Source organism: Lagenorhynchus albirostris, chromosome 6 (genome assembly GCF_949774975.1).
Source record: "Lagenorhynchus albirostris chromosome 6, mLagAlb1.1, whole genome shotgun sequence".
Taxonomy (NCBI): domain Eukaryota; kingdom Metazoa; phylum Chordata; class Mammalia; order Artiodactyla; family Delphinidae; genus Lagenorhynchus; species Lagenorhynchus albirostris.
The window spans coordinates 28,612,795-28,630,833 of record NC_083100.1 but is presented as its reverse complement, the minus strand read 5'-3'; the positions used below and the strand labels follow the sequence as shown (position 1 = coordinate 28,630,833).

The following is an 18,039-nucleotide window of genomic DNA, read 5'->3' as shown; positions in this document are numbered from 1 at the left end:
ATTGGCTTATAGTGTATATCCCAGCAAAAATCATTATATAGCACTTCACTTACGAATCAAATAAAAGATGCCTGAGACCACACATGTGTAGAGAAAGCGTTACTTTTATGAAAGATGATAATATCTTCCCTTATAATCAAACCTCCATAGTGGAGTATACCATTATTTTGCTTTTGGTTTATGAACTCTTGAAACCTAGCCTCTATGTCTTGATTATAACAAGATCTTTAACAAAATTTTTAAGATGTTTTTGTGAAGTTGGAGAAATGGGAATTAAATAATACACACTGGTTTTTATTGGAACAGCCCAGCTTTATAGTGATCAGTTTTTACCCAGAGGAAATCCTTGAAGGGTTCTCACTTGCTCTCATCTGGCTTGCTATTTTTACCAGCAATTTAGCTGAAAACATAGAGGCCATGCTTATCAGATTTGCAAATGACAGAAACTAAAGGGCTAAGTACCCTAATAGGTGGTAGAATAAGAACCTTGAAAGATCATAGCAGCCAAGGGAAATAGATTGAAACAAATAGGATGAAATGTTGGCGATAACTGTAAAATTTCTGAGCTTGAGTTTAAAATAAAATCGATTGGGCTTCCCTGGTGGCGCAGTGGTTGCGAGTCCACCTGCCGATGAAGGGGACATGGGTTCGTGCCGTGGTCTGGGAAGATCCCATGTGCCGCGGAGTGGCTGGGCCCGTGAGCCATGGCCGCTGAGCCTGCACGTCCGGAGCCTGTGCTCCGCGGCGGGAGAGGACACAGCAGTGAGAGGGCCGCGTACCGCAAAAAAAAAAAAAAATAAAATAAAATAAAATCGATTATTCAAGTATAGGATTCTGGATTAAGAATTCATCTAAAAAATATAATTATGCTCTTTTAATTATCATTGATTAGATGTGGTTGCCAAAAAAAGCCAATATGCTGTAAGGCTACGTTGGTTTAAAAAAAATAAACCTAGTGTCTAGATTAAGGGAGGGAATTAATCCCACTGCTCAGACCACATTTGGAATACACTTTAAGAGAAAGTGAACTTTCTTGAGTGGAGAATGTCCAGGATGGTCTGGAGCAACAATTTGAAAAACTGGAAAAAAAGACTGAGAATGATTGCTGGCTTCATGCAGAAGAGAAGTAGATTTATTTGTAGGTCTAGAAAAGTAGCTTTTAAACTTTTTTTAAACCACAATAAGGAATATATCTTTACAGTTCTCTCTTTCTTCATTATATATAGGTGTGTATGTACACACACACGTATATACCTATATATAGGGATCTGAAGCAAAAATTAATACAAAGCAATACTCATCCTTATGTGTGACGCCTAGCTGTTTTTTATTTATTGTTTATGTTGGTTGCAACATGCTTAATTGTTTTCATGGCCCACATAGGGGTTATGACTTGAGTTTGAAAAACATTGCTCTAAAGACCAATACAACTCAAAATATGGTCCACAGCCCAGACTGGTAAATCAGCATCTGGTTAGAAATGCAAATTCTCAGGCCCTTACCCCATATCTAATGAATTAGAATCTCTAGGGAGGGGACCCAGGAATCTGTCTGTGTTTTAACATGCTCTTCAAGAGCTTCTTTTGTATACTGAAGTTTGAAAAACAAGTGTTCTAGAACAGTGATACCCGAATCATGATGTATTGACCAGCTGTCAGTTTCCAAGCTGTTTAAAATAGTTTTGTATCTTGTTTGCAAAGAGAGAAAACCATCCTTACAGTAAAAATAGAAGTTTACTAAATAGGAACAGGCAGATGTGGAAAAGAATGAGTAAGAAGTCTTACAAATGAGAAATACAATCAGGGGAATTATTTTTTTTTAAAAACAACTGTAAGAATATTTTCTACAGTACCAATAAAGGTAATTACATACATAAATATATAAAAGCCAGTATTATTATAGTTTTACTTTGTAACTCCTCTTTTTCTCCCATGATGTGAAAGGCAAATGCATAAAACAATAATTATAAATCTGTTAATGAACACACAAGGCATGAAGATGTAATTTGTTACAATAACTACATAAGGGGGAAATTTTTGGTAGATGGTTAAGGCTAAGTTTCAAACTGGTTTGTTAGAAATTTAAGATTTCAAAAATTTACTTGGGTTAGTATTTTTTTCCCCTCTTCTGTGATTATGTTATTCATTTGAAATGTGGTAAGATTCATTTGTTTTTGTTTGTTTTCCATTTTAGAATTCTTCTGCCATCCTTGTTGATAATTAATTTATTTCTTTGAATATGTAAAAGATGAACATGGTTCCAAAAGTCAGAATTGTACATATACACACACACACACTCAGAAGTGTCCCTCCACCCATCCTTTTTTACTTCTTTCCCACCCACCCCCAGTAGATAACTAATCAAATTGAACTCCATCTAGTTTATCCTTTCTGACTTTTTTTTCTTGAGCAGATGAACAGATACACAAATATTTTCTTATTTTCTTATTTCACCTTCATTCGTATACAAAAGGTACCATGCTATATCCATTATTTGGATGAGCCATAGTTTATTCAACCATTCTCGTATATGTGAGCATGGAGATTGTTTCTAGTCTTTTGCAGTTGCAGTCGATGCTGCCATGATTAATCCTATGCATATTTATTTTGTACTGTTGGAAGTATATTTTAAGGGTAAATTCCTGGAAGTAAGATTGCTGTGTAAACACATTTGGTTTCCCAAATCCCCTGCATAAGGGTTGTGCCAGTTTTATACTTCTAACAGCAATATACAAGAGCATGTATTTTCTCACAGCTTTGCTAACAGACTGTATTGTTATACTTTTTTTTATTTTTACCAATCTGAGAGTTGAGAAGTTAAAAATCAGGTTTTTGGTCTTTTTTTCCCCTCAGTATTCAGGAGTTATTTGTATGTTAGGGATATTGGACCTTTATCTGTAATATATGTGAACATTTTCTCCTAGTATGTTTGATCATCTTTGACTTTATTTTTGGTGTTCTTTGCCATAAAAAAGCGTTTTTTTCCTGTAGTCAGTTTTATTAATCTCTTCTTTAATTAATTGTACCTGGATTTTGAATCATAGTCTTTCTTTATGTTCATTTTAAAGAGAAATGCATCTGTTTTTTCTAGTCCTCATATGGTTTTGACATGTGCATCCCTGATCCATTTTTAGTTTTACTGTTGCAAATTTTATTGTTTATTATTGTAAATTTTTTAACTGTAAAATTTAAAAATTCTCTCTTAAGCACTATCAGCTTTCTGCCAGTTTTCTGATCTTTTCCTCTTCTTTGTATTTAGCCAGTAAATGTTACTTTTGTTTTAATTGATATAGTTCTCTATTTTTCTAGGAAAATTTTGAATGACTTATCTTCTGATGCACCAGGAGTGCCAAGGATTGAAGAAGAGAAGTCTGAAGAGGAGACTTCAGCACCTGCCATCACCACTGTAACGGTGCCAACTCCGATTTACCAAACTAGCAGTGGACAGTATAGTGAGTAATAGATATTTCTGTTTTGGAAAGTGCGATGAAAAACTAATGACTGCATTTTCCTTAAAGTAATCTTATAAGCACCAGCTCTTTTCTAAATCTTGGTTGTCATTTTATTTCCTTTACTTATATGCAAAGTTTTGTAACAGAAGTATTTTCTTTCCTTCAGGGTTTAGTTAGGATTGCTTAGGTATGTAAGACCTTTAAATGGCCCTTTGTTTTGTGCAGATGCATGGAGAGTCTTACAAGTTTTTCAAACCACTGCTTGAAACTCTGTATTTCAGTCCTCATATAGCATATGATGTTAATAGAAAACATGAGTTTTTCAGATAATCATTCTTTGATTATGTTTAAGGCCAAAAATGGTCTCATTATTCATCTATTTTAATAATTCATCTTTCTTTCTAAAAGTAGCATTTTTAAATCATATTGACGTTTCACGGTGGGGTGGAGAGGCTTGTTTGCAGTCTACCAGCACATTTAATTATTATTCCTTTTAAGATAAAAGGTAGTGTAGTGAATTGTAATAATGTGAGCGTAAGGACTGCTGAAATTAAGAGGGCACTTTGCTTTTTGTCGCACAGAAAGCAAAGATTTCTTTTGCAGAATTATCAAAGTTTCCATTTCTCTGATGTCTCTGACACTTAGGTCTCTCTTCTTATCTTTCACCTAAATCTGTTATAAAGAACTTTTGAGTTCTGCTTTTGTTTGATCAAAGGCATTTGTGTGAATGGTACCTTTTTCCTCTTTTCCCAATATCTTTCTGCCTCCCAAAGTGCCTCACACATTGATGTCTTCATTTTGATTTGTTCATTAAATCCAGTGCTACCCATTATATAGTTTTCCTCCCTGTCTTCCTTAATTACAAATTAAATGTACACATTGAAACTCTTGCTGCATTGGTTTTCTAATGCCCTGGGGTAGTCTGTGTCAGAAATATGTGTAAAAGTTTGACTCCCAAGTTCATAGTTTTCCATTTACAGCTCAGCCTTGGTTTGTATAACTAATTGCATTCCAACTGAATTAAAAACAAGTAGCAGACTTTTTAGCTCAACCAAAGCTGAAACTTTTAATAGTAAGTAGAAGGCAGGCATTTCTGACTAAGCTTCTTGTCCATTCTGTAAGCTCATTAGAGTTCACTCATTCTTTTCCTTCTTAAGTTCTTTGTTGGCAGAAATAGATACTATCTATATATGTTTATGTGTGTATTTTTTAGCCTTATATCCAGATAATTTGAGTTATTCAAGGTGTGTGTTCTAAGACCTTGATATGTGAACTTTTTTTTTCTTCAACTTCACCACGCTTGAGGGATACAGCATACTCCTGTTAGTAACAGATTCACTCACCACAGCAATTCTCACTTGAACTAGAAATAGAAAGCATGCTCTTTAGGAAAGAGGCATATCAAAATCTCAAATAGGGAAGTGAAGTTGAGGGAGGTGAAGCTGAGAAAAATAGATGTTTAATTTGGCAACTGACAGTTGCTAGTTTTAAAGGTTAATACTTTGAGATTTTAAAAGCTTTATACATTATCTTTATCCCTTATTCTCTGTATGTGCACATAGGACCTTGATGGAACTGATTTAACATTATGTTCTTGATTGTCGTTAAGAATCAATGTAACGACCACTTACATATACAATATTTATTTGTTTCTTAACTTACAAAAGAAATATATGGTTGTAAAAAGTCAAATGGTAGAGGTTTTTAGTGTTAATAAAAAGTAAAAACCCTTTCCATCCCTCCCCATTAGAGTTTGGTGTATATCCTTCCATTCTTTTTCATTCTGTTTATACATACATGTGTCATGTGTCATTTTTATACAAGTGAGACCTACATTATTTATATACCATAGACAAATATATGCATATATAGTTATGTATGTAGTTTCTTTTAATAGCTACATTGTGTTTCACTGTAAAATATAACATTTATTTAAAAATCACACACTGATGAATATTTAGGACATTTCTACTGTTTCAAACAATGCTACCTGAACATTCTTTTATATATATAGTATCCTGTCCTGTCAGTGGGGATAGCATCTAAAGAGTGGAATTGTTGAAGCCAAGCCAGCCTGCCCAATTACCCTTCCCAGTGGCTACACCAATTTGTACTCCTTCAATAAATTGTTTTTTTTTTTTTAACTAATACTATTATTAGTTTTGTCCATTACTTGGTTCACAGTTCCTGATAATAAAGTCTTGTTTGAGAGATTTTATTCTTAGTTAGAAAAACATATTTTATTTCACTAACTGAAACTGTTTTCATTGTGGCTCCTCAGAATCTCAGCTGGGTTTGTTTAATTATACTCTTCTCCTTCTTCTAGATTTTGTGGTAGAATCATTATACACACCTAAAGATATATCAGTTGCTTGATTTCTATCTTTTTTTCTTGTTTTAATGAACTTAGTTTTATTGAAAGCTATCTTAAGTCCTTTTGGAATATGAAGTATATAACTATTAAGAGAAAAACAATGTTTGATAGGCTCAGACTTGAGTTATTCAGAGTACTTTCATATATACATGATCTCATTTGATTTTTATAACAATTGTACTTAGTGGCTAGAACCAGATATTTTTATTTTTACAGAAGAGATAACAGATTCAAATAACAGTTTAGTGATGGAACTTGGACTAGAGCCCAGATCTCCTGATTTCTAGTTTCCTTCTTTCCTCCCACCTTGAGTTCATTGGTATGTAGTCAAGAAGAAAGTTGTGTGCATTGAATACAGTGGAATTTGCTTATTAACTCTATTTGAGAAATTGTGGTTTGATTCTGTTAACCTGATTCTTTCAAGTTATCCTGAAGTATTAATCTCAGAATAGTTTTTACATATTCCTTTTTTTCTCCTTGTCTAAGATAAGTAAAATTTATGGGATTAGCTAATGTGGGTAGATTGTATATGCCAGTATCTTAATTTCCACAAGTATTATTTACTAAACCAAATCACAGCCATTAACTGTTATTATTTCTTGATTGAACAGTAAATAATCCAGTTTTTCATACATAGATGACTCAGGATATTAGTTACCCAGAGCTAGCTGACAGTTGATCCCAAACTAATTTCCTTCTAACAGACAAAAAGTAACATGCTCAAATCAGACATGTTGACTTAGTTAAAATCCATTATGCAATTTTATATGTAATATTGTGATTTTTAGTCCTTCTCTTTTTGGAAAACTTTTAACAGGGAAAAGTATCTTACTAACTTTTTACATGTACTGTAGCATAAAGGTTAATTGAGGTTTTTTATAAAGTGAAATGTCTACTAGTATGAGCCAAAGTTGATTCCTTTGTAAAAGATAAATGACAAGTATGATTAATTTGTGAATAATCAACGGATCCTACATGAGAATGCTTGAACTTAGAAATAGCAGTAAAATATTTTTTTCTAAATGATGATCTTGGGCTCTAATTTTAAACTCCACGAGAGGTCTGTGATAATTAAGTTCCATAGGACATTTCCGTTGTTCCACTGAGTGGACTTTTGTTACACTTCATGCATTGCTAACCGAGTTAGAGAACAGAATGCACTACTGAACTGCTTTATTAATTATGAATTAAATAATCATTTATTGGGTGCCTATTACATGCCCATATCTGTGCTAATAAGTACATGAACGTAGAGAAGGAAAATAATACGTAGTTAATGCCAGAATAAAGGAAGTGTGGGTCACAGAGTGGTACTTCTTGTGAACCAAGTAACTTCAAGTGGAATTTAACATTTTCTCATTTTTTATTAACTGACATTACTGTAAATTATAATGTTCATAGAGTACGTTTGTATTCTTGAAATTGGATATGGGTTTCCTGAGCAGAAAGTTACTTGAGTATACAAAATCCTTCTTGGTGATGTTATTTGCTGTAATAATTTCTCCTAGATTATGCCTTGCAAATTATTCTGCTTTGAATTTAGTGTGTGTATAAGACTTACATGGTATTAATTAAACTTGTAATAATAAAATCCATTGGGTTTTAGTTGCCATTACCCAGGGAGGAGCAATACAGCTGGCTAACAATGGTACCGATGGGGTACAGGGCCTGCAGACATTAACCATGACCAATGCAGCTGCCACTCAGCCGGGTACTACCATCCTACAGTATGCACAGACCACTGATGGACAGCAGATCTTAGTGCCCAGCAACCAAGTTGTTGTTCAAGGTAAGAGAATTCAGAATTCACAGGTGTGGTAAATTCTTTGAAAAGTTAAACTTTTATAGACTCAGAAAAAGTAAGTATGATCCTGCAAAGCACTATTAAAATATAGTTTATTTTTCTTCATTATAGATACTGTTTTCCATGAACTCTTCTTCCATTATTCCAATTGGACCAAAATGTCATGGCATAAAAACAACTATTTTCAGTTTTAAAAATATAACATCTATCTTTATTGGATATAGGAGAAATGAGGTAGGTTAGAGGGAAAGACAATAAAATTAGGAGTTAAAAAAAGATAGATTCTAAATCTAAATATATAGAGATTCACTTTGTGACCTTTGTGAGTAAGACCCAGCCTCCCTGGGCCTCATTTTTTTTCATGTGTCAAATGAAAAGTTGTACTAAATCACTGATAAGAATCTTTGGAGGTTCAAAATTCTGTTCCTCTGCTTTTAAGTCAAAAGAAATTTACATCTTCATTTCTAAGATCATCATTTTTTATTTCAAAGGATAGCATTATATTCTGAAAAATCTTATACCAGTGTGTAAGTCTCCTGGTCTATGAGCAAAAGTAGTTAAATCCATGGTGAATTATAGAAATAGCTTTTTTCTGTTTTGTTTTGTTTTAATTTTTTTGTTTTCTTCCTATTTGTTTCAGAAATCTTTATGGATGGGAGTTGACCATTTTTCTTTGAATTCACTTGAATATTTTAAGAATATGATTTATGCCACATTTAAAATTTGCATATTAAGGAAATAATAATAAATCTGTTTCTAAAATATTTTTATTAAAAATATGTTTTGCCTCTGTTAGGTAATGACAGATGTGCCCCTTCACCATGGATGATTAATTTTGAATAATTCTAAAACACCAACTAGAGAGTCATAATTTATTTAAAGGGCCCTAATGTATTTACAGAATATTTTCTGTTACTAAACAAATAATATTTGAAGAAGATAATATTTTGCTTATTAATGGGAGTAAAACAACTTTTCACTTTACATGCAGGTACTCAAAAATTGTAAAGCAGGATGTCAGTGAATTTGAATTCTGAACGTCAGTTTGAAGATGGTAACATGTTTAGTATATAAATCTTTTCCACTCAAACTACACATTTTAATTGATATTAATAACAAATATGGATGATTTTATAAAGAGCTTCAAATTCTCTCAGATAATGTTAGGTTTCTTATTCCTAGGAGGGCATATTATTAAGCTGTTTTTAGAAGCGATTTGACAAATAGAGACTTTTTCTTTTCACAAATGATGGATCATTTAGAAAAGTAAAACTTCAATTTGTTCAGCCGTTATCATTTACATTAAAACAATGCTTACAAGTAATATAATTGGCATCAAATGGTACACTTTTTCATACTTTGTTTTGTTACAATTAGGAATTTATAATAGTTGACCATTATGCTTTATTTTCTCTTCCATTTTGCTATTTTATGAAAAATCATGGTCGTTTTTATGTCGTGGCAAGAGTCTACTTGAAATTTTTTAATATGAATTTACCAATATCAAAGGAAGACATTGAGGACTATACTCTATCTAGGAAGATCATCCAGGCTGTGCCCCACTTACCTTTTAGACTTAAGGTTGGTAAGCATGTTAACAACAGAATAGAACTACATTCCAATGAAAGATAAATATAAGACCCAGCAGACATAAGTTAAGACCTCTTTCATCCAAGTGACTATACTAGTAAATACATTAAATTGGGAATTAATTTCTGAGTAATGTCCCAAAGAGTGCTGATTCTTTCAACATTTTAGTCAGAATCATCTGTTCCTTTTTTTCCTTTTAATCCAAAATATATGTTTAGATTGATGATTGACACGTAGTTTTACCAAGTCACAGTGGTTCAGTGTCTTACACCATGCTCACTGTTTTTCTTTTCAGCTGCCTCTGGAGATGTACAAACATACCAGATTCGCACAGCACCCACTAGCACCATTGCCCCTGGAGTTGTTATGGCGTCCTCCCCAGCACTTCCTACACAACCTGCTGAAGAAGCAGCACGAAAGAGAGAGGTTCGCCTCATGAAGAACAGGTACATACATTGCATTTACTTATATTGTTGTAGGTCAGGCATATTTTCAGATTCTGCCAGATGTGTGTCTTTAACATCTGCTGACAATAGGATCTTTGCATTGAGATATTTTTCTGGTAAAATTGATGGATCTTGCTAAAACTTCTTTATTTAGCTTCTCATAAGCTGCACTTATGAGATGGCTAATGGGATTATGGGTCCATCTTTGATGATAGAGTAGTTTTCTTTCATGCAATTTCCCCATGGGAGATTTAACGCACAACTTTGCTATGTTTTCACTATTGCTTCAACCAACTATCTAGGTTATTTAAAATTGTTTCTTTTCATGAGTAGTATTGTTAAGATTAAGAGTTTTATGTATATATATATTAAAATTAAGTGTTAAGGTTTATTTATATTAAATGTATTTGTAATAGGTAAATGTATGATGGCCAGTCTAAGTTTTAATGCGTATTCTCTTTACTCAAAATAATAACAATTTAACACCTAAAGAAAGATTCTTCAAAAATAGATTAATGCCGAGAATATCTTATTATTGACAAAAATCTTAAAATAGAACTAGTCTTCAGCAATGAAAATGCTACATATCAAAAATTTATTAAATGTGGGAAAGTTATTCCCATAAAGTAAATTCATAGCTGTAAATGGCTTTGTCATCAAAAAAACGTAATAAAAATTTTTTTACTTATATTTACCTTAGTATTTTTATTTATTTAGTTTAGGATTTAAATATTTAGCTTAAGATATAGAAATGACCTAAGACAAAACAAAGAAAATGAAAATAAAGATATTAAAAGTTTGAAACAGTGAAAATATTCCACTGCTTTTCACCTCAAGATTCTTCAACTGCTGTGATAAAGTGAAAGAAACATAGAGGTTGAACTTAGAGGATGTGGATTCAAGTCCTAGATCTACCCCTTTTGCTGTGACTTTAGAAGAACATAACCTTCTAAACTTCAGTTTTCTCCTTTGTAAAACAGGATCCCACTACGCACCCAGAGGGTTGCTCTGGGGGTCAAATATGTGGGTCAAGTAAGATAATTCCTTTGAAAGCACTTTGTAACTGCAGTGCTCTGTTGAAGTGTCTGTTTTTGTGCAATTTCATGTTTCAGCTTAGATCAACCTCTTTCATTCCTAAAATATTCCTAGCTGTTATAGAATGTTGGTGAATTACACCTAGGCAGAAATGGCACAGTTTTTTCCAGATGATTAGGAAAAGAGTTGGAAACAAGCTGAGTAACTTATTTCATTTGTGCTCCATCAATCTGTGATTTTAAGTAAGCTACAATAATAAACAGAAGCATAAAAGCTGTGTTCATATTTAAATGTATTTTAAAATATAAATTAAACTGTGTTTTAAACTTTTTTAATGTTTGTAAGGAAATGTGTAAGTAACCCTTTTGAAAATTAGAAGCAAGTCTGATTAGAAGTCTCAAGTAAAGGCTAGGTTATAAAGTTTAAGACGAGAACATTTACTGAAGAAACCAGTTCTCAGCAGACACAACAGAGCAGTCAGGTAAAAAATACATCTCTTGATTGTGAAAGCAACAAAGGACTTCAGATTATGTCTGTGTAGTTTGGCTCTATGGAACAGAAACCTTTCCCCTTACACAGAAATCACTTAAGAAGCAGCTTAATTGTAGTGGGTGAGGAGGCAGCACTGCAGCTTCTTGTCTGCTCTGGTGTATAGAGGGCTGCCCATTTATGAAAGCACATTAATTTGACAGGCATACCAAATTCTCCTTTTCCTCTTCGTGCGATTTATGATCCCCCCCCCCCGCCCCGCACCCTCCCCCCCACACACACACACACCAGCCACATGCACGCCAAGCTGGGGACAGGGAACACCTAGCTACAATTCCTAACAACCTCTGCTTGCTTGAGATATTCAGGGAAGCCACCTGACTTACTGTGAACTCTTTAATAAAATACTTTGGCTTGGATTTAATTTCACTATAAGGAAACTTCCCATTGACTCTGGTATAGTTCCTTTTCCCTTTCTTCCCAGATATCTGCTGCTTCTACTTTTTCAACTTCCATTCACTAGAATCTGGCTTCTGTGCCCACCATACCACTCCAGTGTCTATAAAAAGGGACAGATACCTTCCCATTTGGCAAATCTAGTATTCTCTTTTCATTTTATTTTCCCTTTACTGGGAGTATTTGACACTTTTGACTGCTCATTTCTCTAAACTCTTCTTCAGCTTACTCACCTGGTTTTCTGACTACTTTTCAAATTTTCCCTTGAAACTTTCATCCATACCTATGTATTTCAGGCATCGTCTATATGTTGATACCACCTAATATATACTCTGACTTCGACCTTTCCCTTGAGATATTATTTATTTAGGTCCTGGTATGTGCTGGACACGATACCTCATTTCTTTACATATTTTATTAGTTCTGCCCACAATGCGAGAGAAGCTTATGTCCACTTTACAGAGGAGATACGGTTCAGAAAGAAGGTAAATATTTTGCCAAAGGTCACACCTTTTAAAAAATGGGTAGAACTGAGATATGAGCCTTGCTCTGGCACCAAAGCCTGTGCACCTGCTACCTGTCAGATTCAACCATCATCTCCTGCTCTGCCTCTCAGACAAGAACACATGGCAGTGTGCTGGAGGTATGTAGCACCAAGAGGCAAACATGGAATGCTTTCCTTGAATATTTATTTGGCTCAAAAATTTGAGAGAAAAAACATTTTTAAGGTAAACTTAAAGATATAATTCACACCAGCAGCAGTTGCTTTGGACTGTGCTCCCATATTTAGTTTCCTCTGCCATTATGGTTACTTAGGTGGAAAAGTTAGAGAAGCACTCTCCTCCTGAACATATTCACTAGGATAAATGTCCCTATGTGCCTCAAACACAGCCTGTCTTCTAAACTTGATAAGAAAAAGTTGTGATTCCCCAAATTCTATAACATTCAAATTGCATTTACTCAAAAATGAAGATAGGGCTTCCCTGGTGGCGCAGTGGTTGAGAGTCCGCCTGCCGATGCAGGGGACACGAGTTCGTGCCCCAGCCCGGGAAGATCCCACATGCCGCGGAGCAGCTGGGCCCGTGAGCCATGGCCGCTGAGCCTGCGCGTCCGGAGCCTGTGCTCCGCAACGGGAGAGGCCACAACAGTGAGAGGCCCGCATACCGCAAAAAACCTGTGTCTTAGAACAACAGGGACTTCCCTGGTGGTGCAGTGGTTAAGAATCCACCTGCTGGGCTTCCCTTGTGGCGCGGTGGTTGAGAGTCTGCCTGCTAATGCAGGGGACACGGGTTCGAGCCCTGGTCTGGAGGATCCCACATGCCACGGAGCAACTGGGCCCGTGAGCCACAGCTACTGAGCATGCGCGTCTGGAGCCTGTGCTCTGCAACGAGAGGCCGCAATAGTGAGAGGCCCGCGCACCGCGATGAAGAGTGGCTTGCACAGCTGGAGAACGTCCTCACAGAGAAACCAAGACGCAACGCAGCAAAAATTAATTAATTAACTCCTACCCCCAACATCTTCTTTAAAAAAAAAGAATCCACCTGCCAATGCAAGGGACACGGGTTTGATCCCTGGTCCAGGAAGATCCCACGTGCCGCAGAGCAACTAAGCCCATGTGCCACAGCTACTGGAGCCCGTGCCGTGCAACAAGAGAAGCCACCGCAATGAGAGAAGCCCGCGCACCTCAACAAAGAGTAGCCCCCGCTCGCCGCAACTAGAGAAAGCCCGCGTGCAGCAACAAAGACCCAACGCATCCATAAATAAATTTATTTATTTATTTTAAAAAAACCAACAACAACAAAAATTTCTTCCTCACTTATGTTACATTTCGGCAGCTGCAGGTCATGGTATGGTTCTCCTCCACATGCTCCCAGCCAAAGGAGGAGCACCTCTTTGAGTCCTGTCATTATTGTAGCAAAGGGAAAGGGGAAATACTTTTTGAAGCACCTGCTTGATTGTGGTAAACATCTTGTCCACTCGGGTACCATAGGCCAAAGCACAGGCTAGGACAAGCCCAACATCAGTGAAATGGGAATGGTGTGCTCTTCCCACAGGGAGGGAGGAGTAAAAAATTATGGAAGCAATACAACCCAGCACCTCTGTCTTACAATTTTAGAGTGCAGGAAGAATTTAATAGGTTTCCTAAGAGCAGAAGTAATGAAGGAAAAGGTTAAGTAGGCTTGACCATCTAAAAATATGAAAGCCTCTGATTAGCCATGGAAAAGGTAAGTAGCAAAGCAAACAATAAACTAGAAACATTTTAACAAAGTCAGGAGACTGATAAGGATATAAATAAGTAGATTCAAAGAAAATGAATTAGAAATGGGGTAAAAAAACCTGAAAATTCAAACCAGTTAAAGTGTATGCTGTATAAATTAAGGTACATCCTTTCAACTGTATAAAACCAACTGTTAATAATGCAGATGTGTTTTTATTGAGATGGGAAGATGTTTATAGTGGAAAAGAGCAGGTTACCAAAGAATATGTATTATCCCATTTTTATTTATTTTTATTACAGAAGTAAAACATGCTCATTATAAGCACATTAGAAAACATAAGCTAAAATATTTACTCAACACTAATTGTGCCACCCAAAATGTTAACATTCTGGAGTATAATTTTTTTCCCCTAATATATATGTGCAAAGATAAATAATACGTTTTTAGTATACAGTTTTTATTTTTTTATTTTGAAATAATTTTAGCTTATGGGAACAGTTATAAAAATAGAACAGAGTTCCAGATACTCTCTATCCACCTTTCTATAAGTTTAGCATATTACATAACCAGGCTGTGTTTGTCAAAACTTAAGAAATTAACATTCTGTCATATACTATGTATAGTAATTAACATAGTATTTTTTATAGTGGTATAGTAATATTAACTGCACTGTCCATTTTATTTGAATTTCCTCAGTTATTCCACTTCTATTCCTTTTCTCTTCCAGAATCCAGTCCAGGGTACCACATTGCATTTAGTCATCGTGGCTCCTCATCTCCTCCAATCTGTGACAGTTCTTTCCTTGTCTTTCATGGGCTTGCCACTTTTGAAGAGTAGTAGTTAAGTTTCTTTCAGAATATCCCTCACTTTGGGCCTGTGTGATGTTTTTATTATGATTAGATGAAGGTAATGGATTTGGGGGAAGAATACCACAGAGATGTAGTCTGCCCTTCTTGTCACTTCATATCAGGGAGCACATACCAGCATGACTCATTACTGGCAATGTTAACTTTGATCACTTGGTTAAAGTGCTGTCCAAGTGTTCCCGCTGCAGTTATCATTTTTCTCTTTTTACACACTATTCCTTAGAAGAAAGTCACAGATTTAGAAAGGGAGGAGAATTAAACTCCACCTCCTGGAAAGGAGAGTATCAAAGAACTTGTGGTCATAGGTGAAAACCAACATGGTAATTGGTGTTACTTTCGCAGAGTTGCTTGGAGACTGTGCAAATATTTTATTTCTCTCTTTCAAGTTTTCCCCACTAATTTTAGTATTCACAGGGGAATCTTTCCTGCAGTAATTATTACTGTGATATTCTAATGAGGATTTTCTATTTCCCCATCCCTTCTACATTTACTAACTGGAATTCTTCTATAAGGAAAATTTGTCCCTTCCCCACATATTTATTTATATCAGTACGGTCTTATAGATACTTACCTTATATTCTTTGGGCTATAATTCAATATTATTATGATAAGATTATTCCAGTTTTGGCCATCGGGAGCTCTTAAAAGTTGGTTCCTGTGTCCTTTAGATGGCATCTTATTTTTCTTCAAGTACGTCTTTACTTTCTGGCCCTACAAGATCATCTGGGTTCAACTTCTCATCTTGTGTTTTCCCTGCTTTAGCCTTGAAATCAGCCATTTATTCAGTGAGTCCTAGTTTCTTTCATTGGAAAATGGTATTTAGAAATCAGTTAGGCAGTAGTTGTGCTCTTTGCTACTGAGGTTTCACAGGCCCTCTCAAAGGACAGAGCTAGGAAATATACACGTGTGTGTGTGTGTGCATGCGTGTACACTGGCCCATGTATGCACACAACTGTATTTCTGTACGTGTACATTACTATAATAAATATGTTTGTACTGATCCCTCTGACTCTATTCTGTAGCCACAGGGCTTATTTTAGCCTTCCCTTCCCCCCTTTGCTTATTTGAACTTCGTTCTCTGACAGAAACTTGGCTTCCCACTAAAGATGGTTTATTTATGTATTTGTTAAACTCTAGTATATAAAATAGTTCCATAATTGCCAACTTGTACCCCTATGAGAAACAACTTTATAATATAGCATTTATGTACAGTTCTTTCTGTTTTTAGCCTTAAAGTACCAGTGAAAGCACTGTTTTCAAAGTTACTTAGCTCTGCTTCTTTTTTCTCCACCCTCTTATGTCATATACATAAACATTTATAGTAAAGTTAGATTCCTCAACATCTACATTCAATTCTGGGATTCCCCGATAGCCTGTTTTTTATTTTAAATTTTCATTACTTTACTTTTTGTGCTGTATATTTCTGTGGGGTTTAACAGACATAAAATGTTATGTGTCTACCACCACAGTGCCATACAGACATTTACACCACTCTAAAAAGAATCCCTTGTGATACCTCTTGGTAGTCAGCCTCTACCCCCTCCCCCAGCCCCTGGAAACCACTGAACTGTTTTCCATCTTCTTGTTTTGTATTTTCCAGAATCTCATATAAAAACAGTATGTAACCTTTTGGATCTGGCTTCTTTCACTTAGCACAGTGCATTTAAGATTCATTGATAGTGTTGCATGAATCAGGAATTAGTTTTATCCCTGGTATTGTATGGATGTGGTTTATTTATCCATTCACCTTGAAGTTCATCTTAGTTTCCAGTTTTGGAGGATTATGAATAAATTTACTATAAATACTTACATACAGGTTTTTATATGAACTTTCAATTCACTTGAGTAAATATCTAGGAGTGGCCTGGATGGATGGAATGGTAAGTGTATATTTAACTTTATAAGAAACTGCCAAACTGTTTTCCGGAGTGGCTGTACCATTTTGCATTTCTACCAGCAATGTATGAAAGTTCCAGTTGCTCTGTATCAAATGTTATAGTTTTATGTTTTACATTTAGGTCTGTGATCCCTTTTGAATTAACTTTTTTATAAGGTGTGAAATGTGTAAAAGGTTCACTTTTCTCTATGAACACCTGTTTGTTCCAGCACCATTTGTTAAAAAGACTATCCTTTCTCTGTGGAATTGCCCTGGTACTTTTGTCAAAATCTAATTGACTGTATTGTATAGGTTTGTTTCTGGGGTGTCTAGCATGCTTCATTGTTCTGTGTATCTGTCCTTTCGCCCATACAATCCACTAGGAGAATCTTTTCATTCTATCTAAAAATATTTAGATCGAAATTTTTGAGAAACTTTAAGAGGCACTCTCCAAGCTAAAGAGTTCTTTTTATTTTTTATTTAAAGCTCATTTCAATTTTGTATTCTACTCCAAAATATAGTAATTCTTAATTTAGTATGAAAATGCTTGCCACCCTTGTGCCCCATCAATTAAAACTGGTGCTTTGAATTTTTTTTTTAATCAGCTTTCTATCGTATGTTAAAATTTTACATTAGACAATTTCCAAGTCATTCTGTTTATTTTTCTCAAATGCCTAATCTATAATATATTAAAACATTTGTTGCTTTGAGCTAAATCTTTTATTTTTAATGTAGTCTATCAATGCAAAATAAATGATACAGAAATGTTGCATAAGTTTTCCTGTCCTTTTTTGCTCGTAGGGAAGCAGCACGAGAGTGTCGTAGAAAGAAGAAAGAATATGTGAAATGTCTAGAAAACAGAGTGGCAGTGCTTGAAAACCAAAACAAGACACTGATTGAGGAGCTAAAAGCACTTAAGGACCTTTACTGCCACAAATCAGATTAATTTGGGATTTAAATTTTCACCTATTATGGTGGAAAAAGGACTGGCTTGGCCCCAACCAGAAAGACGAAATAAACATTTATTTTCTAAACATTTCTTTTTTTCTATGCGCAAAACTGCCTGAAAGCAACTACAGAATTTTCATTCATTTGTGCTTTTGCATTAAACTGTGAATGCTCCAACACCTGCCTCCACTTCTCCCCTCAAGAAATTTTCAGCACCACGAATCATGAAGAGACTTCTGCTTTTTATCCCCCGCCCTCTTCAAGAAGTAATAATTTGTTTACTTGTAAATTGATGGGGGAAATGAGGAAAAGAAAATCTTTTTTTAAATGATTTCAAGGTTTGTGCTGAGCTCCTTGATTGCCTTAGGGACAGAATTACCCCAGCCTCTTGAGCTGAAGTAATGTGTGGGCCGCATGCATAAAGTAAGTAGGTGCAATGAAGACGTGTTGATTGCCAAATTGACGTGTTTTCACATTTTCATTGT

At 35.2% G+C, this 18,039-nt stretch overlaps 2 protein-coding genes across 11 annotated transcripts in view; one reads left to right on the top strand and one right to left on the bottom strand.

The window, feature by feature from the left end:
* The window catches only part of METTL21A (methyltransferase 21A, HSPA lysine), a 54,315-nt gene that overhangs the window by 12,306 nt on the left and 23,970 nt on the right, over nt 1–18,039 (bottom strand). The gene's annotated exons all lie outside the window — the stretch shown is intronic.
* Nucleotides 1–18,039, top strand: part of CREB1 (cAMP responsive element binding protein 1) — a 56,520-nt gene that overhangs the window by 32,878 nt on the left and 5,603 nt on the right. For 3 of the 6 annotated variants that reach the window (XM_060152211.1, XM_060152214.1, XM_060152212.1), the window contains 4 exons: nt 3,309–3,451; nt 7,432–7,614; nt 9,515–9,665; nt 17,408–17,731. In XM_060152211.1, coding sequence (XP_060008194.1) covers nt 3,309–3,451; nt 7,432–7,614; nt 9,515–9,665; nt 17,408–17,552 — 622 coding nt within the window. In that variant the 3' untranslated portion in view covers nt 17,553–17,731. Of the gene's footprint in view, nt 1–3,308; nt 3,452–7,431; nt 7,615–7,746; nt 7,864–8,620; nt 8,684–9,514; nt 9,666–14,591; nt 15,889–17,407; nt 17,978–18,039 lie in introns of those variants that run through there. The other 3 variants (XR_009541079.1, XM_060152213.1, XM_060152215.1) reach the window with 3 other exon arrangements.